Source organism: Choloepus didactylus, chromosome 19 (genome assembly GCF_015220235.1).
Source record: "Choloepus didactylus isolate mChoDid1 chromosome 19, mChoDid1.pri, whole genome shotgun sequence".
Classification (NCBI taxonomy): Eukaryota; Metazoa; Chordata; class Mammalia; order Pilosa; family Megalonychidae; genus Choloepus; species Choloepus didactylus.
In genome coordinates, this window is record NC_051325.1 from 40,961,237 (window position 1) to 40,985,874 (window position 24,638).

A 24,638-nucleotide genomic window follows, 5' to 3' on the forward strand; every position below is an offset into this window, starting at 1 on the left:
TTGGTTGCTGCAATAACTAAAAGGGAGAGAAAAAAAAATAAAACAATGCTGATTTAGAGCAGTGGGTGTATGCATGGCAAAGAAGCCTTACTTGGCAAGGAGAGATACTCCCTCAAGATGGCCATCTTTTCCTTGCAGAAGGGTCCATCCTTTATACTTTTCCATGATGTTGAATTCTCGCCAACACAAAGTTCTGAGAAGGAGAGTCTTTGTAGCCTGTATGGCAAAGCTAAAACGAACAAAAACAGCATGGGTAAGTAGATAGGTCCCTCCATCTTACTAGCACCCGACTACCCCACTCTCACTGAGATTGATACAACTGCTTGAGGGTAATTCTCTCCTTTCTTGATTTCCCAAAAGATTCTTAATGTTCTAATGACTTGAAAGGCCTGTCACACAAATTCACAGCATAAAGAAATCTAACTAGATTTTGTTTCCACAGAAGTTTGGAAAGATATCTGTGATAAAACAAATGATCTTGGATGCTAACCAAATCACTGGTTTGTTTTTTTTTTAATTTTACTAAGATATAATTTATACCCCATAAAATTTACCCTCATTGCTTTTTATAGCTACTTATTGGACTGGTAACTTGGATATAGCATCAGAGAATCCTAAGGCTGGACAGGTCCTTGGAGATCACCAAGTCTGACCTCCTCATTTGCAAATAAGGAAAGATTTTCCTAGAGCACACAGTTAAACGGATGAATAAGAACTAGAACTCAGGTTTCCTGGCTCCTATTCTGGTGTTCTTAAATATTGCACATTATAATACTTCTTCTGCAGGAAATCATTGTGCCACAGCAACACTAAGAAATTTCTACTAAGACCATAGTGGGGAACTAAAAATAGCTCCCCATGCAATAGAGCAGAACCAAGGAATCATTCCACTGTGGATCAGTACAGTTTTGGGGGTGGGTTTGAGAATGTTTTGCTTGTCTCTGACTACTTGATTTGAAAAGGGTTGCAATGACATCACACATTATTTCACAGTGAGTCTGGACTCAGGGGGCCAAATTTGCCTCAGTACCAATAAAACCAAAGACCACCTATGAGAGCCCAGAATGATCCCTAGGCTTTTCATCTTGATGTTTCATGAGGATAGCAGACTGTAAGTTTCCCTCAGGGTTGGAACCACATCTTGGCTATCCTTGGTTAGTCATATTCAATGGAATCACAATGGACAGTACCACAAAGGGGTGACTTCTGAAGACACTTCCTGTTCTGTGTACAGGCCACTTGGGATGGCAACATCAGACATGGTAAGGCCGATGCTGTGGTGAATCTGGATGAGCAGTGTCATGAGAAGCTGAGGAAAGAGTTGGAATGTTGCTGCTCGAAGCTTGTTTCCCACAAACACCTCATAAAGGGCATCTGTTGCCTGTGGTGGAAAAGATATATGGCAGATCTGAACACTTGCTAGTCCTAATCCTTACTTGGGCTTTACTTTTGTTTCTGCTAGAATATGCTTTCTGGTTTTACTGTCTGGTAGGCAGAATAGTAGTGGTAATCAGGATAGGCACATTAAAGTGAGGGGGAAAAAGAATAAGAGTGGAATAGTCATGTCATTACAAGTTACCAAAGAGTGGTGGGCGATCGGAAATCCAGAAGTCATAAAGGAAAATGTTAGCATATTTGAATATATACAAATGGAATACCATGGTAAAAATAATCACAAACTTAAATGACAAATAATAACCTAGAAAATATTTGCATTTTTTCTATCAATGTGATATTCTTAATATATAAAATGTTCTTACACAATTGTAGGAAAAAATATGCAAAGACTTGCTACTCAAATTGTGGGCCTCACACCAGCAGCACTGACATCACCCGGAAGCTGTTAGAATTAGAGAGGCTGAAACCCCAGCCAGGTGATTGTGGTTTGTGTACATCTTAAATTTGAGAAGCACTGGTATACAGGACATGAGCAGACAAGTCACAAAAGAGAAATATAAATGGCCAATTAAAAACATACTCAAATATCCACCTTCACCATAACAAAATTATAATTAATAGGCAACAATGAAAAGACCAGAAATGTTCAGTGTGGTTACGATGTGGGTAGATGGAACTTCTCATACACAGCATGGAAAGGTAATGCTCTAGAGGACAATCTGGGAACATGTATCAAAATTTGAAATAAGCTCACCGTTTGACTTAGGAATTCCCCTGCTATGGACTTTATCCTAAGAAAATGATTTAATATGTATAACAACATATATGTACCTTATATTGCATAATAAGGAAAGAACTGAAATTGTGGAACTTTAACCCATAACAATGTATGGTATTACCTATATGACTGCTTATTGAGCTGTACATCGAGAGATGACATCTTCCTGTATGCATGTTATATTTTACAATAATGGAAATGGCTAAAGTTGTGGAACTGTGACCCAAGACATTCTTTGAGATTTGTTAAGTACTCTTGAAATTGTACATTGAAAGTTATCACTGTTATGTATATATGTTAAAGTTCACAATAAAAAAAAAAGGAAAAAAAAGACAAAAAGCCCCCCAACACACATGTATAGTTAAGTTTACTATGGCATTGTTTTAATGGCAAAAGTTTGAAAACTGCTGAAAGGAAACTTGCTAACTAAGTAATGGTTCTATAACATGTATTACCTATTTAAAAAAAGGATAATTAAAAATAAATAAATTACTATGCAGCTATGAAAAGAATAACAGAGAGTCTTGTATATTGATATGGAAAGTAGTTCATATTCCGTCAACAGAAAAAAAAAAGCAGGTCACCAAACAGTTTATGTAGTATTATTAATATATATAAAATTTTATAGACTGCCATGGCAGATTAAATATATACCATTACCTGCCATAACTCTTAAAACTGCTCCAAAATGACAGTAAAGGGATTTAAAAATAGGCATGAAAAATAGGCAAAAACCCAGAAGAACAGACAGAATAGCAGAGAAGACAGTTACAGATTAGAGATTTTGAAATAATTTTGGAAGCTAAAAAACTGTATGATAATTTAGACCAGAGAAAGTTGAACCATAAACTGGTAGGGGAGAAAATAAATTGAAATAAAAAAAATACCAAAAGCATACACAAAAAGTTTACATATATATAAAACACTCCTGAAAATTTCATCTCAAGGAAGATGGTACAAACATGAACTAAGAATGGCTTTTATGTTTTTAAAGGATTGTAAAAAAAAAAAAAAAAAAAAGAGAGATCCAAAGAAGATGTGGCCTCACAAAGCCTAAAATCTTTACTATCTAGCTCTTGATCAAAAAAGTTAGCAGGCCTCACTCTACAGGGAACTTTGCTTTCTATTTTATACTCTCCTGTACTATTTAAAAAATTTTTTTTGTATTACTCTTTAACTATGATGATACATATTTTTTAAAGGATGAGGTGAAGAATGTTTAGAACATTAAAGTATAGCAGTTCCTAAGCTCTCCCCAGCCCTCCTCATGTCAATCCTGTGGTAGAGATGCTGTAGATTTAAATATGGATGACAGAAGCAAATTGGCAGAGGGCCCAAAAGGAACACTGTTGAGTGGAGTTTTGGGCCAGTCACCCCAGGAGGGAGCGTGGTGGGCTGCTGTTGGAGGGGCAATGCCCAAGGGCTTACAGCAACAGCCACATAGGCCATCTTCTCCTGGGTGGGCACACTATGGCACTTCTGCAGCTTCCTCAGGAGCCGCCACAGAATCCAGGTCGTGCTGGGCAGCTCTACCTCCAGAGTTCTCCACAACTCAGCCAGATGCCTAAAAATCCCAAAAAGCAAGAGGGTTCAGGAGAATGGCTTAGTATATGCCCACTATGACCAGAACCTTCCTCGAGTCTGTTTATAACCCAATCTATAAGGGATTTTCCTCTGCTCAGTTCTTCAGGGTATCAAAAGATTCGGTATCTGATTTCGTAACAGTTACTCCCACAGTTTTGTAGAATCAAGTTTCCATTGCCTCAATATGCACTTCGAGGCCATTCACTAATTGGCCCTAATTTCCCCTTTCAGTCCCACCACTTGCCTATCGCATACTCTGCTCTAGCTACTCCAGATCATTCACTCACCAAACCAACCATGGACTTTGAAAACCCTTTATATTTGCTTATGTCATTTCCTTAAACTGGAAAGCCCTTTCCAAAACTCTCCTTTGCCTATCAAAATCTTTCAGTGTCCAGCTCCAGTGTCATGTCTTCTGGGCAGCATTTGATACTTTATTCACCATGTCTCCCCTGAGAGTCCGCATAACATTTACCTTATTTATGAAGGTTGCCTCAATCTCTACATGTGCTACTGTCAGTTCTCTGAATAAGTATCTGCCTCTTCCCTCTGAAAGCAGAGGTTATGACTGGTTTTCCTTCTATGTATCCTTCAGGTTCTTGTATAATATCAGGCTCACAGAAGGCATTCAAAGAAATATTTGTTTAATCCAGTCTGTGGTCATCAAATTTTGGCTCAGTTCAGGCCCTGAAATGAAGCTTTGATTCTCTTTAGAAAAGATCTCTTCTTAAAGAAAAATATGTAATAACTTCTTTCTATAATTGACTCAAACGCAGGGACTGAGCGTTATATAAAAATTGTGGAGGAGTACAAGGAATGGGGGTGGGGAGACGGGGTTACCCACACTTTAAATCCATTCTCTTATTTTCAGACTCAGTCTAAATATCTTTGTATGCTAGCATCTGTATTTTTCAAAGTGTAGTCTTCCAACTGTCCACATCAGAATCACTCTAAAAACAGAACCAGAGGCACAGAGAATCCTTACTTTGGTAATTTTGACCTGTGATAAACAGTAAGAAGGCCCTAAGGACTCCTATGGGGAAGGCCAGGAAGACAATGTGGGGTGCTGAAAAGGCTCATAGCTAGGAAAATAATTGGATGGTAGAAAATGAACATTCATCCCTGGGATGAAATTAAATATTTGTATTTGTTTGCACTTCATTTATCTTTGAATTCTTGAGGGAGTAAATGAAGTGTTTTGAGAAGCTATGTATTATGAGAGAAGTGTTCAGAAAATGCTTTTGGTCTGCTGCACATTTGTAAGTGTGCTGTGAATACATCTGAATTAGGAAAGCACACAGCCAATGGGCCAATAATACTCCAGTTTTTTAAGAACAGCTTTGAGATAGAATTCACATACTTTGCAAGTCACCAATTTAAAGTCTATAGCTCAATAGTTTTAAGTATATTCACAGTTGTGCAACCATTACCAAAGTCAATTTTAGAGCATTTTCATCACCTCAAAAATAAACCCCTTTAGCTATCACTCTCTTATCCTCCCACCCTCCCAACCCCAGTCCTAAGCTACCACTAATCTACTTTCTGTATCTATAGGTTTTCTTAATATGGACTTTCATATGAATAGAATCATACAATATATAGACTTCTGTGACAGGCTTCTTTAACTTAACATAATGTTTTCAAGGTTCATCTATGTTACAGCTTGTATCAATATTTCATTCCTCTTTAATGGCTGAATAATATTCCACTATATAGATAAACCATATTTTGTGGACCTTTGGGTTGTTTCTACCTTTTGGCTATTATGAATAATGCTGCTATAAACATTAATGGTTTTCAAATGAAACTGTGAAAAAAAATCATCTGGAGAGCTTGTTAAAAATAATAGAACTGGTCTCACCTCCAGGAATACTGACTCTGCAGACAGAGCATGGTTTTTGTCTGCCCATCACCCCTTTGGGAAACCAACCTTTCAAGGTCCTTAACAATCCTGTTTGTTCATGTAGTTTATTTTGGTGGGAACTAACTGCAAGCTAGGCTAATCAGAGTCTTGCCCAGAACTTTTGTCAGAGATAAAGGAAAAAACACTCCCTTTCTACTGCAGTTTTCAACTGATGGTAGCCATCTTTGCCACCATTGTACAAGCCAATCTGAGAAATAGATTGCTAGTTTAACCTGGGTTTGAGCTGGGTTTGTTCTACTTCCAACTGAGTTCAGACAATATAGTAGTTCTAGGTAATGGCTTTAGAACATGCATTTTTTGATATTTGAAATGTCTTAATACAAAATAAATTATAAATAAAAGGCTTGAATATACAAGGTTCCTTCTCAGATGAAATAAGCTGTTTGTAACCCAGGAACAATATGAATCAAGGCTGGTTATAGAAGATGTTAGCCCAAGTATCACATGCCAGACAGTTCATAAGAATACTGGACTTTTCTTCTGCTCCTTCAGTGACTAAAACTCGGGTGAGTGGGCTCAATGTGCACTGAGCTCATTTATACTATCTTCTAAAAAGGCACGAAGCTTCTGCCATGGCAACTCTGGAGAAGGATATAGGATGTAGAGGCCACATTGTCATATGACCACAATGCTTGCTATTTTTAGGTTGTTCTTTGTACACACAGGACAGATGAGGTGGTTTGCTTCCCACTTAGTAAGCATGATGTAGAGACACTTTTCATCAAACTGCAAGCTCTTCTCATTCTCACTGATGATGGATTTTTCTTGGTTAATTAGCTCCTGTTTGATTTCTCTTTTACAGCCAGATCCATCAGCTCCTCCACCTGAGCCAATCCGTCTGGACAGCTGTCCACTGACTGCAAAGCATCCCAGTCCTCTGCCATCACCTCTTGCACTAGAATGATGTTCTGAGCTCCCCCTGCCATATTGCCTCCAGTCCGGCAGTACTCATACAGGAGCCTGCCCAGCTGTGTCTCATTCTTTCCAAGCATCCTGGGAACCATACTGAGTTCAGAAGAGATCAGAACCAAGACTCTTCTGAGCTTTAGTTTACTCTTCTCTAGAATAGAAATAATTCTGACTTCACAAGACCTCACATGAAATATATATATATATATATATATATATATATACAAAATGCCTCTCTCTGTGCCTGGAAAAATATGGAATGCTTCATGAATGTGCGTGCCATTCCGGTGCAGGGGCTATGCTAATTTTTTCTGTATCATTCCAATTTCAGTATATATGCTGTTAAAGCTAGCACTAGAACCCGTAATTTTCAACACACTCCTTAGGGGATTCTGAGGCAGTGTTCCTTATATAACATTTTCTACACATTTTTTTAAATTAGAGAAGTTGTACATTTACAGAAAAATCATGCAAAAGATACAGAATTCCTATATACCACCCCATCCCACACCCACAACCCAGTTTTCCTATTACTACCACTTTGCATTAGTGTGGTACCTTTGTTAAAATTTATGTAGGAGTATTATTATAATTATACAATTAACTATGGTCCTTAGCTTATATTAGGGAACAATGTATTGTACAGTCCTATGGTTTTAATTTTTAATTTTTATTCTAGTAACAAATATACAACTTAAAATTTCTCCTTTTAAACATATTCAAATATTTAATTCAGTGGTGGTGTGTTACCGTCATCACCATCCATTACCAAAACTTTTTCACCACCCCAAACAGAAATTCTGTACCAAAAAGCATTAACTCCACATTCCCTACCCCCACCCTAACCCCTGGTAACATAGATTGTAGTTTCTAACTCTTAAGAATTTACTTATTTTAATTATTTAATATCAGTGAGATCATACAATATTTGTCCTTTTCTGTCTGGCTTATTTCATTCAATATGATCTTGACAAGGTTCATTCACATTGCCACATGTATCAGAACTTCACTCCTTTTTATGGCCGAATAATATTCCTTTGCCTAAAAATATCACATTTCGTTTATCCATTCTTCTGTTGATGGACACTTGTGTTGCTTCCATCTTTTGGAAACTGAATAATGCCGCTATGAACATTGGTGTGCAAATATCTAATAAAGAACATGCTTTCAATTCTTTTGTGTATATACTTAGAAGTGGGATTGCTGGGTCACATGATAATTCTACACTTAACTTTCTAGGAACCAACAAACTGTTTTCCACAGTGGCTGCACCATTTTACATTCCCACCAACAATGAACAACTGTTCCTATTTCTCCACATCTGCTCCAACACTTTATTTTCCATTTTAAAATAGTAGCCGTTCTAGTGGGTGTGAAATGATACCTCATTGTGGATTTGATTTGTATTTCCCCAAGGCTAATGATGTTGAGCATCTTTTTATGTGCTTTCTGGCCATTTGTATATCTTCTCTGGAGAAATGTCGTTCAAATCCTTTGCCCATTTTTTAACAGGGTGTTTGTATTTTTGTTGTTGATTTGTAGGATTTCTTTATATATTCAGGATATGTGGCTTCCAAATATTTTCTCCCATTCTGTAGGTTGTCTTTTTACTTTCATGATGAAGATTTTTTTTTCCAATGTAAAACATTTTAATAGGTTGTCAAATATACAGTTATTAGAATTATCTAAATATCACTTAAGTTACAAAAAATCAATATATCACATTAGACGATTATATAAAATAAAAACACAAATCACATAATGACAATAATGCTTGCAGTTCAAGAATATCTCCATCAATACAAATAACAAGTACATTTAAAAATGAAAACTAGAGACATTAGACATTGAAACCAAGGTAACTGAGACTAGACTAAGTACATTAAGTACATTCATTCATCAAGTACAATAAATTTAGCATTGCTGCTTACAGTCACTAATAACACAATTTTAGGTGCAATTTCATATGCTTTCATAAATCTTCCAGTACAGTTCCCATAGTAAAGTGTCTTTGTAGACACCATTGTCACTTATACGCAGGTGCATCATACGTGATAAACTTTTGATGCACAAAAGTTTAAAAGTTTGATGAGGCCCCATTTATCTGTTTTTCTTTTGTTGCTTGTGCTTTTGGTATAAAGTCTAAGAAACCACTGCCTAACACAAGGTCTTAAAGACACTTCCCTATGTTTTCTTCTAGGAGTTTTATAACTTTTGTTCTTATACTTAGGTCTCTGATCAATTTTGAGTTGATTTTTGTTTTTGGTGTGAGGTAGGGGTTCACCTTCATTCTTTTGCACATGGATATAGTATTCTGAGCATCATTTCTCGAAAAGACTATTCTTTCCCCATTGAGTAGACTTTAAACCCTTCTCAAAATTCAATTGGCCACAATATGAAGGTTTATTTCTGAACTTTCAATTCAGAATTTAATAATTTAAATTTATTTAAATTCAATAAACTTTAAAACTGGAAAGTGTGAGTCCTCCAACTTCATTCTTCTTTTCCAAGTTAGTTTAGGTTATTTGGGGCTCCTTATCCTTCCATATAAATTTGATGATTGGCTCTTCCATTTATGCAAAGAAGGCTGTTGAAATTTTTATTGGGATTTGCAATTTTTATTGTAAATCACTTTGGGTAGAATTGATGTCTTAACAATACTTAGTCTTCCAATCCATGAACATTTATTGGAATGTTTCCTTTTTTTTAATTACTTTATTTATCAAAAATTAAAAAAAAACAAAAACAAAAGAATTCAAACAAAACAAAACAAAGGAATAAGAAAAATAACCTAAAATAACTACATGCTTCCAACATGTTCCTGCCATACCCCAAGAAAATTAATAAACCAAAGTCATTCCTGAGCATTCCCATATCATTAAGATTACTCTCAATATCTTATCTGTTCTTATTAGATTATTGTTCCTCCCTCACTAGTTGCTGTCTATCTCTAGGTCTGCTACATTCTACAATATAAAATATTTATTTTACATTTTTCACAGAGTTCACATTAGTGGTAACATACAATATCTCTCTTTTTTGTGTCTGGCTTATTTCACTCAGCATTATGTCTTCAAGGTTCATCCATGATGCCATATGTTTCATGACCTCATTCCTTCTTACTGCCGCATAGGATTCCATCATGTGTATACAACACACTTTGTTTATCCATTCATCTGTTGAAGGACATTTGGATTGTTTCCATCTCTTGGCAACTCTGAACGATGCTGCTATGAACATTGGTGTGCAAATATCTGTTCATGTCACTGCTTTCAGATCTTCTGGGTATATACTGAGAAGTGAAATTGCTGGATCGTAGGGTAACTCAACATCTAGTTTTCTAAGGAACTGCTAGACTATCCTCCAGAGTGGCTGCACCATTATACAGTCCCACCAGCAATAAGTAAGAGTTCCAATTTCTTCACATCCTCTCCAGCACTATTTCCTGTTTGTTTAACGGCAGTCATTCTAATTGGTGTGAGATGATACATCATTTGTTCTAGTTTGCTAATGCTGCCAGGATGCAAAACACCATAAATGTATTGGCTTTTATACGGGGGGTTTATTTGGTTACAAAGTTACAGTCTTAAGGCCATAAAGTGTCCAAGGTAAGTCATCAACAATCAGGTACCTTCACTGGAGGACAGCCAATGGTGTCTGGAAAACCTCTGTTAGCTGGGAAGGCACGTGGCTGGCGTCTGCTCCAGAGTTCTGGTTTCAAAATGACTTTCTCCCAGAATGTTCCTCTCTAGGCTGAAGTTCCTCAAAAATGGCACTGTCAGATGCTCTTGGGGTGTTTGTCCTCTCTTAGATTCTCTGGAGCAAGAGTCTGCTTTCAATGGCCATCTTCAAAGTGTCTCTCATCTGCAGCTACTCTCTCAGTTTCTGTGCATTCTTCAAGTGCCCTCTTGGGGGTGGCAAGCCCGCTCCTTCTGTCTGAGCTTATACAGTGCTCCAGTAAACTAATAAAGGCCCATGCTGAATGGGTGGGGCCACACCGCCATGGAAACTATCCAATCAGAGTTATCACCCACATTTGGGTAGGGCGCATTTCCATGGAAACAACTGAATCCAAACGTTCCAACTTAATCCCCACTAATATGTCTGCCCCATAAGATTACATCAAAGATAATGGCATTTGGGGGGACATATATTCAAACCGGCACATCATCGTAGGGGTTGTTTCCATTTATTTAGGACTTCTTTGATTCCTTTGAGCAATGTTTTGTAGTTTTACATGTAAAGTCCTTTACATCCCCTATTAAATTTATTACTAGATATTTGATTCTTTAAGTTGCTATTGTAAATGGAATTTTTTTCTTGATTTCCTCTTCATATTGTTCATTACTGCTGTACAGAAACACTAGTGATTTTCGCGTGTTGATCTTGTACCCCACTACTTTGCTGAATTTGTTTATTACCTCTAGTAGCTTTGTTGTGGATTTTTCAGGATTTTCTATATTTAGGATCATATCATCTGCAATTAGGGAAACTTTTACTTCTTCCCTTCTAATTTGGATGCCTTTTATTTTTTTCTCTTGCTTTAATGCTCTGGCTAGAACTTCCAGTACAATGTTGAATAACAATGGTAACAGTGGGCACCTTGTCTTTTTCCTCATCTTGGAGGGAAAGCTTTCAGCCTTTTGGCATTAAGTATGATGTTAGCTGTCAGTTTTTCATCTATATGCCCTTTATCATGTTGAGGAAGTTTCTTTCTATGCCTTGTTTTCTAAGTGTTTTCATCAAGAGGGAGTGCTAAATTTTGTCAAATGCCTTTTTATGTCAGTTGAGTGACATGTGGTTTTTTTCCCTTCATTCTATTAATGTTATTACATGAATTGATTTTCTTAGGTTGAACCATCTTTGCATACCTGGGATAAAACTCAGTTGGTCATGGTGTATAATTCTTTTAATGTGCTATTGGATTTAGCTTGCTAGCATTTTGTTGAAAATTTTTGCATCTATATCAATATAGGATATTGGTCTGTAATTTTCTTTTCTTGTGGTATCTTTATCTGGCTTTGGTGTTGGGGTGATGTTGGCCTCATAGAATGAGTTAGCAAATGAACTCTCCTCTTCAATTTTTTGGAAGAATTTGAGAATTTTGTTTGATATATAGTTGGTTAAATCATTTGCAAATCAGTTGCAGACATCATGACAGTTCACTCCTAAATATCCATGTTCTAGGAATAAGGACATGCTTCTGTACAACCATAATTCATTCCACAACTAAGAAAATCAACATTTACTTAATAATCTAAAATAAAGTCTGTATTTAAAATTTCTCCAGATTTTCTTTTACAGATTTTTGCTTTTGAGCCAAGATCCAACCAGGTCTCATATTGCATTTGGTTATGTCTCTTTAATGTCTTTTAATCTAAAAAAATACCTCCCACCACCATTTTTTCTTTTGTGGCATTAATATTTTTTAAAAGTACTGTCTTCTTATAGAAAAGACAGTTTCTTATAGAATGTTGTTCATTCTCTTTGGATTTGTTTGATTATTTCCTTATGTTTTTGTATTGTATTCTGATTTACATTGTACGCATTTGTTTATATCTTATCTCTTTACAAGAATATCAATGGGTTTTTGAGGGCAACCATGCTCCACAATACTCAGAACTGTGTCACATACCCCAATTTAATCCAGAGGCTATACAGGATTCTGTTACCTGTCATATGGTACTGGATGACACAGAAGGTGGCTGAGCACTATATCTGTGTATCTGGGCCTGGAGATAAACAAGCTCACAGTGTTTATGATTTGTTGGCGCACACTAGGCTGGCTGATTACAGATAGCCGGGCACAGATAACTCCCATAATTTCTGGCACCTGAAGAGGAAAAAGAAATTATTAAGACCTTAATCTTGTGGGACATAATGGTTATTGAGGATGTGGAGGCCATTTCTAAAAGGTCCTAGTGGGTGACTTTTAAAACAAAATGTTTATTTAAGGAAGTTATTATCAAAACTACTTTCACAGAGTGAACCCCAATACAAACTATGGACTTTGGTTACTAAAAATGTATCAATATTGGATCAATTGTAACAATTGTATACACTATCACATTAACAATATGGGAAATTATGGGTGTGGGGGAGGGGTATATGGGAATGCTGTACTTCCTGTGCAACTTTTCTATAATCTATAACTGCTCTAAACATAAGCAGTTTATTATTTTAAAAACCTAATTAAGTATATCTGTATGTACGTACATGTATATTAAAAGCTTTGAAAGGATATATATACATAAATATTAAATGTGTCTTTAAGGGATGGAATTTTTTTGCTTATATATATTTTTAATAATTTTCCTCAATGATTATGTATTGATCTTGCAATAAGACAAATAAAGTGTTGCAAGCAAGTTGGGGTTTTGTCCACTGTGACTCAGAATGGCAGAGGAGCCCTTACTCATCCTGCTCCCAGGGATGTCCATTATATTCAGGTCAAATGAACAGGAATCACTGGGCTTTGTACTACTCTTCCTGCTCTCAAAGTTATGACTTCAGGGAAAGGTCAGGAAATGTTAGCTTCTCTGACAGGCAGTCCTCAACAATCTAATGTAAAATGGCCATCCCTCAGTACCCTTACTCTGCTATATTTTTCTCCATGGCACATGTCACTATCAGACATGTTTGTTTACTCTCTGTCTTCCTCCACTGGAGTATGAGCTCCGTAAACGCAGGAGTTCTGTTAGTTTTGTTCACTGTTGTATCCTTAGTACCTAGGACAGTGTCTGGCCCATAGTAGATACTAAATAAATATTTCTTAGATATTTGTTGAAATCATTATGAATAATGCATGGTAAAAAAAAAGATAAAATTAGCATGGTAATATACTGGAATTAACATAAATAAGTATAGGATCATAGGAATAAACAAAATGCAGATTAGTGGTTTTCAAATTTGGCAGCACCCTGGATGTACCAATTTTAGATATATTTAGATAAATTCTCTTGATTTTAAACTTATTAAGTCTGCCTACTTCTAGAGCCACTTACAGCTTGATTTATTTTTAACTTGACATTTGAAATTCATCTGAATCTAATTTTTGTATCTGTTTATTATCTTTCCCAGAAGATTTATACTCTGCTTTTGGAAAATATGAACTGCACCTTAGATTTTTTTAATCTCCCTCCCTAGTTGCATCCTGGGTGGTTTAGTATATGCTTGATGAATGGATGAATGTAAGTGACTAAATGAACTGAGACTCTGACTTTATCTCCTTCAGTAATTGTTCTTAGCTGAATAGGAGCAGCAGAAGAGACCTCAGCAGGAGTGGAGAGGGCTTACTGGTATTTCAAATCCAGGAAATGGTCACTGAGCTTTTACCTTCTCAAATCGTGACTCTGCATTTTTCACCAGTGTTATCAGCAATTCTCCTGCTGATTGCTGAGTGCTGGGATGTTTTAGACTTTTCAGGGCATCCAGTGTAGTCATAACAAACTGACAGAGTTCATTTGAATTGAGAAAAACTTCAAAGACCTGAAATGATTTAGGGGAAATGAACTTCCAAGAACATGGTAGGATAGAAAGCCTTGAACAAAGAATAGCTTCTTAGTTAACAGAGAATAAAAATCTATACAAGGTTGTTTACTTCAGTCCTGTTTATAAAACAAAAAACTGGAAGCAACCCAAATGTCCACTGACAGAGTCTGTGCTTGGCCTTTTACAGCTCTGAGTTTTAGAAAAATACTGTATTACCGAGACCCTCAGAAAGAGTCACACTTTCATAGGAGTAGGACTAAAAGAAAGACTGACAGGGCCCAGGAATAGCTAAAATATCTAGTCTGGAGTCAACATATTAAAAGAATGTGCCATTCTGCTTCTCATTGTACCTGGCACTGTACAAAGTCCTTCACACGATTATAAGAATAAGTATAATTTACTGGGCACTCACCATGTGACAGGCACTAGCAAAGTGTTTTACATGCAATATCTTACAACAAATGCCCAATTTTTACAGATCCCCATTGTATAAATGAGAAAACTGAGGCAAAAGAGATTAAATTACCTGATATCATTGACCCTACATGAGTAAGATCTGTAGGTTTTCTTTTTTCTCCTATCCCCTAAGATAGTGCCTGGTACCTCATAAGTGCTTAATAAATATTTGTTGAATAATGAATAAATAGTTATTCATTAATTAAATAATGTATGGCTTGTTGGATCAACTACACCCTCTTGAAGCTCCTTTTTTGCAAAAGGCTGATTAGGGATAGGACAGCAATCACTGGGAACAGACCTAATCTGAAGAGAAATCCAAACAGTGATATTAGCTCCTTGGCAGGTTGACCTAAACCACTAAACAGCAGAGAAATAGTGAATAAGTCACAAAAATGGTGCCTTCTCTCCAAACCATGGAATGCTCACAGAGCAAATTCCCTGGGCAATCTTGCAGGTTTAGTCTTAAAATAAGTTACCAGAACTTTTTCCAAAGTGATTTTACTATTTTACATTCTCATGAACAAATGTGTGATAGTTCTGGTTGCTCTCCATCCCCCCCAACATTTGAAGCTGTCAGCCTTTATAATTTTGGCCTTTCCAATTACCTGGGCAATTTTGAAGGGACAACTGTAAAACCATTTAATACTGTAGGGCTCTAGCAGTTCTTGACATTTTTTCATTGCTCTCCGCAAGCTTTGCCGATTTTTCTTGTCATGAGTGATATCTGAAAAGAAAATATAAAATATTAGTACTTTCTGGCTTATTTCTTTCTTCTTGATTTTACCAATCTAGTTGATCTCCAGGTTGAAGCAGATCCCAGGATTTCTTTTTATGTCTTTTTCACTTGAACAAATATGCCTGGGGAAGCCTGAAGGCAAGGTGTTGGTAGGCCACGCTCTGAAGGCTCTAGGGAAGAACCCTTCCTGGCCTCTTCCTGTCCCTGGAGGCTCCGAGCAACCCTCGGCATTCCTCGGCTTGTAGCCGCATCCCTCCTATCTCTGTCTTCACATGGCCTTCTTCTCTGTGTCTCTCTGTGTGTCCTTGCCTCTTCTTATGAAGCACCAGTCACTGGATTTATGACCTCATCTTAACGTAATTAAATCTAAAAACCTTTTTCCAAATCAGGTCACATTCTGAGGTCTGGAGAGACAAGAATTGGGGGGCCACTATTCAACCCACTACACTCATGTTCCCTCTGCCTAATCTGCTCTTTTTACCTCTTAACCTGGCAATTGGTCTTCGTTCTATTTTCAGAGAGGCCTTTCCTGAACCCCAAAACTAGATCTGATTCTCACCCATGGCCCCTGTATCTTTCCTTCATGAAGTTATCTTTAATTACAACAACATAGCTAATTCTTTTAGATTGTCTGATTTTCCCACTGGACCGTCTATAATATAAGGATTTGAACCACTTGTGTTCTGGTTACTGTTGGCTCTTGAGTAAGTACTCAATAAACCTTATGGGATAAATAGATGAACGAAAGCCCAAATGAGGGCAAGAACTTCCCCCATTTCTGACCAAACTAATTATTTCAAGAGGTCCACAGGACAACATGATCAGACACTCCCACTCCACAGCCATGCAAATGGCTGACACGGGTCTCACCCAGTGTTACTGGATCAGACCCGATTATTGAGCCAGTGTTGCTTCACCTCTGCCCCTTCTCTTTATGAACTACTTTGAAAAGTCTTTCTAGAATACGGGGAGTGAGGGCACACGGAAGGCGGGTTCTGGTACTCAGGGCCTCTCTGCCTTTTGTAGTGCCTTACACTTCAGCCTCAGGGTGATGTGCAGCAGGTAGTGCATGCCCTCTGCAGCCTCCTCGGCCACCTCTTTCAGTGGGTCCCCACACAGCAGCGCCATCAAAGCCACCAGGTGTCCAAGTCTTTGGAATCGGAGAGGAAGCTAATTAGGAAGGAAAAAGAAAAATGCCATCAGAATACAGGTATATTTAGTTTGTTAGATTTGAGTTGTTGGGAAGTAATCCCACTTCCACCAACTCAAGAGAAGTTCAAGAGTCACATTCAGTCACTGGATCTCTTCCGGCAGGGTTAATAATTACCATGTAGATACAATATATCTAGCAGGTGGTATTAAATAGGCAAATTCTAACCTAAGTGCAAAACATGAAAAATGAAAAAATTTTGTCCATAAAGATGTACAAATACTGAAAATAATTGTCCAGTAGTAGTAAAGGGAACTATGGTACAGACATTCCATGAATACAATGATTAGAAATCAAGTGTCTGAGAAATTTACAATAAGAAAGGTGTGTTATTCTGCTAAGTGAAAAAGGTGGATGCAAAGTTGAGGTACAGAATTTAGTACTATTAAAAAAAAAGTTTATTTACTGATATATTGCCTTATTTTTTAAAAAGTAAGATGGCTGACAAAAACCACACCAGAAAATAAATACAATTTAAAATAAATGGTGAAGAAAATAGGAAAGTAAGAAAATGAAGGCAGGAAAGACAAATGAAGATAAGAATATAGTTAGCATACAGAATATATAATCACCTGTTCGAGGTGGGCCTCAGACCTAGGCTCTGAACTTCCTCATGCCTAAGGTAGAGGTACACACAATATGCTGTAAAACATGCTTCACATTGTCTATAAAGAAGCAAACAGCTATGTGGGGGATGCACAGCTCTTCCTAGGACTGAGGCAGAAATAAATTTCTTCTGTGGCTCTTCAGGAAAACGACATTGAAAAATTGTGAACAAAAGCCTAAAAGACTGTTTATGATAAACACAGCAACACTTACATAAAGCTTACATAAAGTTAATGATGTTTAACTCATTGATTCAACCTTTGTTTTTTCAATCAACAAATACTGAGTGTCAATTATGAGTCAAGAACTAAGATGGGCACTGGGGATATCAGCAATCAACAAAAGAGATAATATCCCTGTTCATAGAATTGATATTCAAGTTGGGAGAAACAGAAAATAAACAAAATAAGTAAACTATATATCAAATGGTGATAAAGGCTATGATGAAGAAAAATGAAGGAGAAGGGGATAGAGAGTAATAGGAATTGTTATTTCAGAATGGTCAGGGGAGACCTTGCTAACACTGAAATGAAGAATTGAGCCATGAAGATAACTGGGAGAAGAGTATTCCAGGCGGAGAGAACAGCAAGTGCAAAGAGAAAGGAGCATGTGTTTGGTATCTTTTTTTCTTTTTTTTTTACAGGCAGCTTTTTTTAAATGCAATTTTACTGAGATCTATTCACATAACATACTGTCCTCCAAAGTATATAATCAGTTGTTCACAGTATCATCATATAGTTGTGTATTCATCACCACAATCAATCTTTGAACATTTTCATTACTTCAAAAAATAAAATTAAAATTAAAATAAAAAAGAACATTCAAAAGATCCCATTTCCCTCTTCCCCATTGTTCATTTACTTTTTTTAAAATACAGTGTTATTGAGATGTATTCACACACCCTAGAGTCATCCACAGTGTACAATCAATTATTCACAGCACCATCATACAGTTGTGCATTCATCACCAGAATCAATTTTTGAACCTTTTCCTCACTCCAAAATAAAAATAAAAGCAAAAAAGAACACTCCAAATATTCCATCCCCTCCATCCCACACTATTCTGCATCTAATTTTTGTCCCCATTTTTCACTCATCTGTTCATAAACTGGATAAAAGGAGTGTGAGTCACAAGGTTTTCACAATCACACAGTCACACTGTGCAAGCTACATAGCTATACAATCAACTTCAAGAATCAAGGACACTGGGTTACAGTTTGATACTTCAGGTATTTCCCTCTAGCCATTATGTTTGGTATCTTTGAGGAACAACAAGTATGTTAGGTTGGCTGGAGCAAAGTAAACCAGGGGGAAAGAAATAGGAGGGAGATGAGGAGGGGGACAGATGGAGTAGAAACTTTGAGGATATTATAACGATTTTGGATTTTATTCTGAGTGAGATGGGAAGACTTTGGAGGGTTTTGAGCAGAGAAGGTATGGGAGCTGACATATTTGTTCAATAAATATTTAATTGAGCATCTATTATGGGGCAGAGTCTATGCTAGTCAGTGAGGATACTGTGGTGAACAATAACAAACATAATCACTGACAGAATTCACATCCTATCAGAGGGAAACAAGACAATAAATCAATAGAGAAATAAACAAGATAATTTCTGATCCTAAGAGGCTCTAGGAAGAAAAGAGTAATGAGACAGAGAGTAAGGGTAGTGGTACGCAAAGGCCTTTTTGAGGTGGATACATTTGAGCTGAACACTAAAAATTGAGGAGGGCCTAGCTAAGTGAAGAGCTGGGGAAGGTCATTCCAGGTGAGGAAGTAACAAGTGCAAAGGCCATGAAGAAGGAAGAGCTTTGTATGGTGAGGAACTTAAAAGAGACCAGTGTGGTGTGTAGTAATTCAGGCGGTATAGAGAGGCAGGCAGGAGCTAGATTATACAAGTCTTGTTTTCTAAGAACAGTAGGAAATTATTGGATCAAAAGAGTGACATGTATTTTAAGAAGATAATTCTGGCAACATGTAGAGAACAAATTGGAAGGAACTAAAATAGGAGCCCCCACCCTAACAAACTCAGGTACAAAAAAGTACTTGGAAGAAATAAATAAAAATATCAATGGTGGCTAAGTCTGGATGAAAACAATAAGCTAATCATTTCGCTTCCTTCTACTTTTTAAAAATATTTTTCAAATTTTCTATAATAAGTACATAATACATTCATGATATTTTAAAAGTCTCAAACTTTATTACAATTAAAAAAAAACCTGCTAGAGAATTACGTTCCTAGTCTGACCTCTAACTGGTTCTTTAACATTCTCCTTTTTTATTCTTTATCTTTTTAGGTTCCTTTGAGAATATGAAAAAAGCTAGGGACCCAGGGCATATAAATCTGTCAAAATCATTGAACATAACACTTAAATTGGGTGGATGTCACTGGATTTAAGAAAAGCTATATACCTTGCTCAAAAAAGTCCAGAAGACTGCACCATACAAAATTCTTCTTACAACTTCTGAATGTTCACATCCCATTGGCACCCCTGGTGTTAAGAACCCCTGCATTAGCAATTCTCTCCAGGAAACAAGACACTAAGGAAGGACTCTAGGGCCTCGAGAGAGATCATGTATATAAAGGGAGTCATATGAAAAATTTTTATTCTTTAATTAGCACCAAAAATTAGACATTGAGGAATATAGAAGGAATAACAATGTATTGTTGTTACCACACTAACAGGGTAGTCAATGAAGGCCAGAAGTTACTTGCTTCCATTGAGGAAAGAGAGTAAAAAGGAAGTAGTGCCTTTTTTTCTTTATATTAGAGAAGCTGTGAGTTTACAAAGCAATCATGCAAAACATACAGGATTCCCATATACCACCCCACCACCAACAGCTTACATTGGTGTCGAATATTTGTTACAATTAATGATAGCATATTTTTATAATTATACTGTTAATTTAAATCCATGGTTTATTATACAGTATATGGATGGATGAGTAGAAAAATGGAGACAAAAACTAAATGGAAAATAGGGTGGGATAGGTGGAATGATTTCGGTGTAAGGAAAATGTTCAAAAATAGATTGGGGTGATGAATGCACAACTATATGATGGTACTGTGAACAGCTGATTGTACACCATGGATGACTCTATGGTATGTGACTATATCTCAATAAAACTGAATTTAATAATAAAAAAAAAAATCCATGGTTTAGTTTACGGATCACTGTGTAGTGTAGTTCCATGGATATTTTGTTAAAATTTTTATTTTTACTATATATACAATCTAACATTTCCCCCTTTAATCACATTCAGATATATATTTAAGTATTGTATAATTGTGTTCACAATGTTGTGCTATCATTACTATCATCCATTACCAAAACATTTCCATCATTCCTTGCTGCAAAGGAGAGGATAAACTTGCTTATAATTGTGCCTAAGAGTCTCCCTGTGAGTGCTTCTTTGTTGTTCAGATGTGGCCCTCTCTCTCTAGCTAGGCCAACTTGGCAGGTGAACTCACTGCCCTCCCCGCTACGTGGGACCTGACTCCCAGGGATGTAAATCTCCCTGGCAACACAGGATATGACTCCCAGGGATGAACCTGGACCCAGCATTGTGGGATTGAGGGATGAGAACATCTTCTTGATCAAAAGGGGGAAGTAGAATGAAACAAAATAAAGTTTCAGTGGCTGAGAGATTTCAAATGGAGATGAGAGGTCACTCTGGTGGACATTCTTATGCACTATATAGATATCCCTTTTTAAGTTTTAGTGAATTGGAATAGCTAGAAGTAAATAGCTGAAACTATCAAACTCCAACCCAGTGGCTTTAACTCTTGAAGACAATTGTATAACTAAGTACTTACAAGGGGTGACAGTGTGATGGTGAATACCTTATGGATCACACTCCCTTTACCCAGTGTATGGATGGATGAGTAGAAAAATGGGAACAGGGACTAAATGGAGATTGGGGTGGGATGGGAAGGATGAGCAGCATGTTCCTTTTTACTTTTGTTTTTTATTCTTATTCTTACTCTTTCTGGTGTAAAGAAAATATTCAAAATGGATTGGGGTGATGAAGGCACAACTATATGATAGTATTGTGAACAGTTGACTGTACACCATGGACGATTGTATGGTATGTGAATGTATCTCAATAAAACTGAATTTAAAAAAAACATTTCCATCAATATAAATCAGAACCCTGTACATTTCAAGCCTTAACTTCCCATTCTCTGTCCCCACCTCATTCTGACTCTATTAATTTGCTTCTTGTAAGTGTTTCACATCGGTGAGATCATATAATATTTGTCCTTTTGTGTCTGGCTTTTTTCACGCAACATGATGTATTCCAGGTTCATCCATGTTGTCACATGTACCAATCTTTTTATGGCTGAATAATATTCACTTGTATGTATATACCAGTTTTATTCATCCATTCAATGGATGATGGACACTTGGGTTGTTTCCTTCTTTTGATAATTGGGAATAATGCTGCTTTGAACATCAGTGTGCACATATTTGCTAGAGTACCTGCTTTCATTTCTTTTGAGTATATAACTGGTAGTGGGATTGCTGGCTCATATGGTAGTTCTATACTTAAAATTTCAGAGGAACAGCCAAACTGTCTTCCACAGTGGTGGCACCATTTTACGTTGCCACCAGCAATGAATGAGTGTTCCTATTTCTCCACATTCTCTCCAATACTTGCTATTTTCTATTTTGTTAATAGCAGCCATTCTAATAGGTGTAAAATATCTCATTGTGTTTTTTTTAAACATTTCCTATTGTGAAATATAACATATATGCAGAAAAGTGAAAAATTTCAAAATACAGTTTAACAAGTACTTATAGAGCAAATTTCACAGTATAGTATGGGTTACAGTTCCACAATTTCACTATTTCCTTCTAGCTGTCCTAATACATTAGAGACAAAAAGAAATATCTATATAATGATTTAGTGGTCACAATCATTTAACTCCTATCTTCACTGTTACAACTTCTCCCTCTCATTTGATCATTCTCTCAATTTTCAGGGATATTTGGGCAATGACCATTCTAACTTCTTCATGTTGAAAAGGAGTGTCAACATTATAGGGTAGGGGGATGCAACTGGTTGTTCTTGCAGAGACTGATACCTCTGGGTTTCAGGGCTTATCTGGCATAGGCTCAATCTGGAGGTTTAAAGTTTCTGAAAAATAAATTTAGTGAGTGAAACTTTTATAGAGTCTCAACAAGAACCTTGGGTATTCTTTAGGGCTTTCAAGAATACAGTTGGTTGGGGCTTGGCATACTTTGGCAATTTACAATATCTAGTTGACTGTATAAAAGTAACCTCCAGAATAGCCTCTCGATTCTATTTGAAATCTCTTAGCCATGGAAAACTTATTTTGTTACATTTATTTTCCCCCTTTTAGCCAAGAGAGCATTGTCAATCCCATGATGCCAGGGCCAGGCTCATCCTGGGAGCCATGTTCTACATTGCCAGGGAGACTTAAACCCCTGGGAGTCATGTCCCACGTAGCAGGGAGGGTAATGAATTTATTTGCAGAGCTGGGCTTAAAGAGAGAGGCCACATCTGAGCAACAAAAGAGGTTCTCTGGAAGTGACTCTTAGGCATAAATATAGGTAGGCTTAGCTTCCCCATTACAGAAATAAGTTTTATAAGAGCAGGCCTCAAGATTGAGGGCTTGGCTTGAGAGAGTATCAGAAATATTCCAAGTGGGGAAGTTTAGTAGTTCCATATTTTTTTCTCCAGTCCCTCAAGGCACTTTGCAATACTTTTTTGTTATCTTCCCAACATACTTTGGAATGTATCAGGGTATTACATTAGGCAATAGAGAATTTGGAATGTATCAGGGTATTACATTAAGCAATAGAGAATCACAAGATCTCATTCCCTATTCTAGGTTAACTGGCCAGACAGGTTAAGTTAGATTGTGTGTTACAGAAAATTTAAATTTTGAACAAAATAAACATCACTTCCTTTGGTCTCACACAGAAGTTGAAGTTTTAAAACACAGACAATAGCATCCTTTACTCTGTATTCTGATTTACCACCATACCAACGAGATCGCTCATATCTCTGTGTGAAGTCTGATCTCTTTTCAGCTTCATTAACAGTTGCTGTATGGAGTAATGCTGACTTTCAGAGCTGCAGACTCCTAACTGAGTCTTAGGTGTCACACAGGTACCCAAAGTTCCAAGGAAATACCAGGCTATACACATAGAGCACAGCATCTCAGAATTTAGAAATAACACTGGAAGCTCACGAATAAATGTGACTGCTATAAGAGCTTACTATCTAGGCGCTAATTTTCTCATAAGGATTTTCTAAATGAGAATATACAATATTTGTCCTTTTGGCTTATTTTGCTCAACATAATGCCCTTAAGGTTCATCCATCTCATCGCATGCCTGTCTCACAACTTCATTTCTTTCTGTAGATGTACAATATTCTATCGTATGTATACACCACAGTTTGCCTTTCTGCTCCTCAACTGATAGACCCTTTGACCACCTCCATCCATTGGCTATCATGAATAATGCCACCTTAAACATCAGTATATAAATGTCTAATTGAGTCCCTGTTTTCCGTTCTTCCAAGTATATTCCTAGTAACAGGACTGCCTAATCATAGGGTGACCCCATATTTAGCCTCCTGCAGATCTGCTACATTACCCTCTGGAGGAGCTGCACCATTGTGAGACCCTACCAACACTGGGGAAATAGGTATACCGCTCTCTTCACATTTTCTATAGCATTTGAATCTGTTTATTTATTTATTTAGAATCTACAGATTTTATTGAGATATATTCATGCAACATATATTTTATTGAAAATAAACAATGAATCCTCACTTAATTGTACAATCATCACTCTCAATTTTAGACAGTTTTCATTACTCCAAAGAAAAAAAATAACAGCTAGACACATGCACACTAAAGAGAAAACCTAAAACACCCCATAACTCTTATTCCCGCCCCCCTCAAATATTTTCCCCTACTTTTGGTGTGGTACTAGTGAGGTATTCCTGTTAAATATATTCCATAGCATGCAAAATGTAGTTTTTCCCATATACCATTATTATTAACTTTTTGCATGTGTCATGCATTTGAAGTAGTTCATGCAAGAACTTACTTATGTTTATAGTGCTAATTGGTGAGATACATGACTTTAAACAACCCCTTCAATCATATTCACCTTCAATTTGGTACTATTACCTATAATTCCACTAATTGACTTCCATCACCTCTATCCATTTCCATACATTTAAGTTCAACCTCATTAACAAGTCTGTACAAATAAGGTAACCTCTCCCTGTTCTCTAGCTTCTATCTCTAGGTCCCCTATATTCTACATTTTAAGACTCTGAATTTACATTTTTTAGGGGTTTATTTTAGTGAAATCATACAATATCTCTCCTTTTGTGTCTGGCTTATATCACTAAGCATCATGTCCTCAAGGTTAATCCATGATGTCACATGCTTCAGGACCTCATTCCTTCTTACTACTGTATGATATTCCATCATATATATATTCCACATTTTGTTCACCTATTTGTCTATTGATGAACACTTGGATTGTTTCCAT

The 24,638-nt window shown here is 36.8% G+C and overlaps 1 protein-coding gene, 1 non-coding gene and 1 pseudogene across 3 annotated transcripts in view; all 3 read right to left on the reverse strand.

Annotated features, from left to right (window-relative positions):
• MROH8 (maestro heat like repeat family member 8) overlaps positions 1–24,638 on the reverse strand; it is a 116,454-nt gene that overhangs the window by 2,038 nt on the left and 89,778 nt on the right. For both annotated transcript variants that reach the window (XR_005213043.1, XM_037811393.1), the window contains exons 7-13: positions 16,314–16,449; positions 15,149–15,267; positions 13,929–14,081; positions 12,266–12,426; positions 3,605–3,740; positions 1,191–1,381; positions 92–229 (exon numbers count right to left, since the gene is read on the reverse strand). Coding sequence is in view for 1 of the 2 variants with exons in the window: in XM_037811393.1 (XP_037667321.1) it covers positions 92–229; positions 1,191–1,381; positions 3,605–3,740; positions 12,266–12,426; positions 13,929–14,081; positions 15,149–15,267; positions 16,314–16,449 (1,034 nt within the window). In the remaining variant the exon portion in view is untranslated. The remainder of the gene's footprint in view (positions 1–91; positions 230–1,190; positions 1,382–3,604; positions 3,741–12,265; positions 12,427–13,928; positions 14,082–15,148; positions 15,268–16,313; positions 16,450–24,638) is intronic.
• LOC119515950 lies at positions 6,091–7,359 on the reverse strand (annotated as a pseudogene).
• Positions 6,842–6,948, reverse strand: LOC119516219. Its single transcript, XR_005213232.1, has one exon. It is a non-coding gene; the product is annotated as a U6 spliceosomal RNA (small nuclear RNA).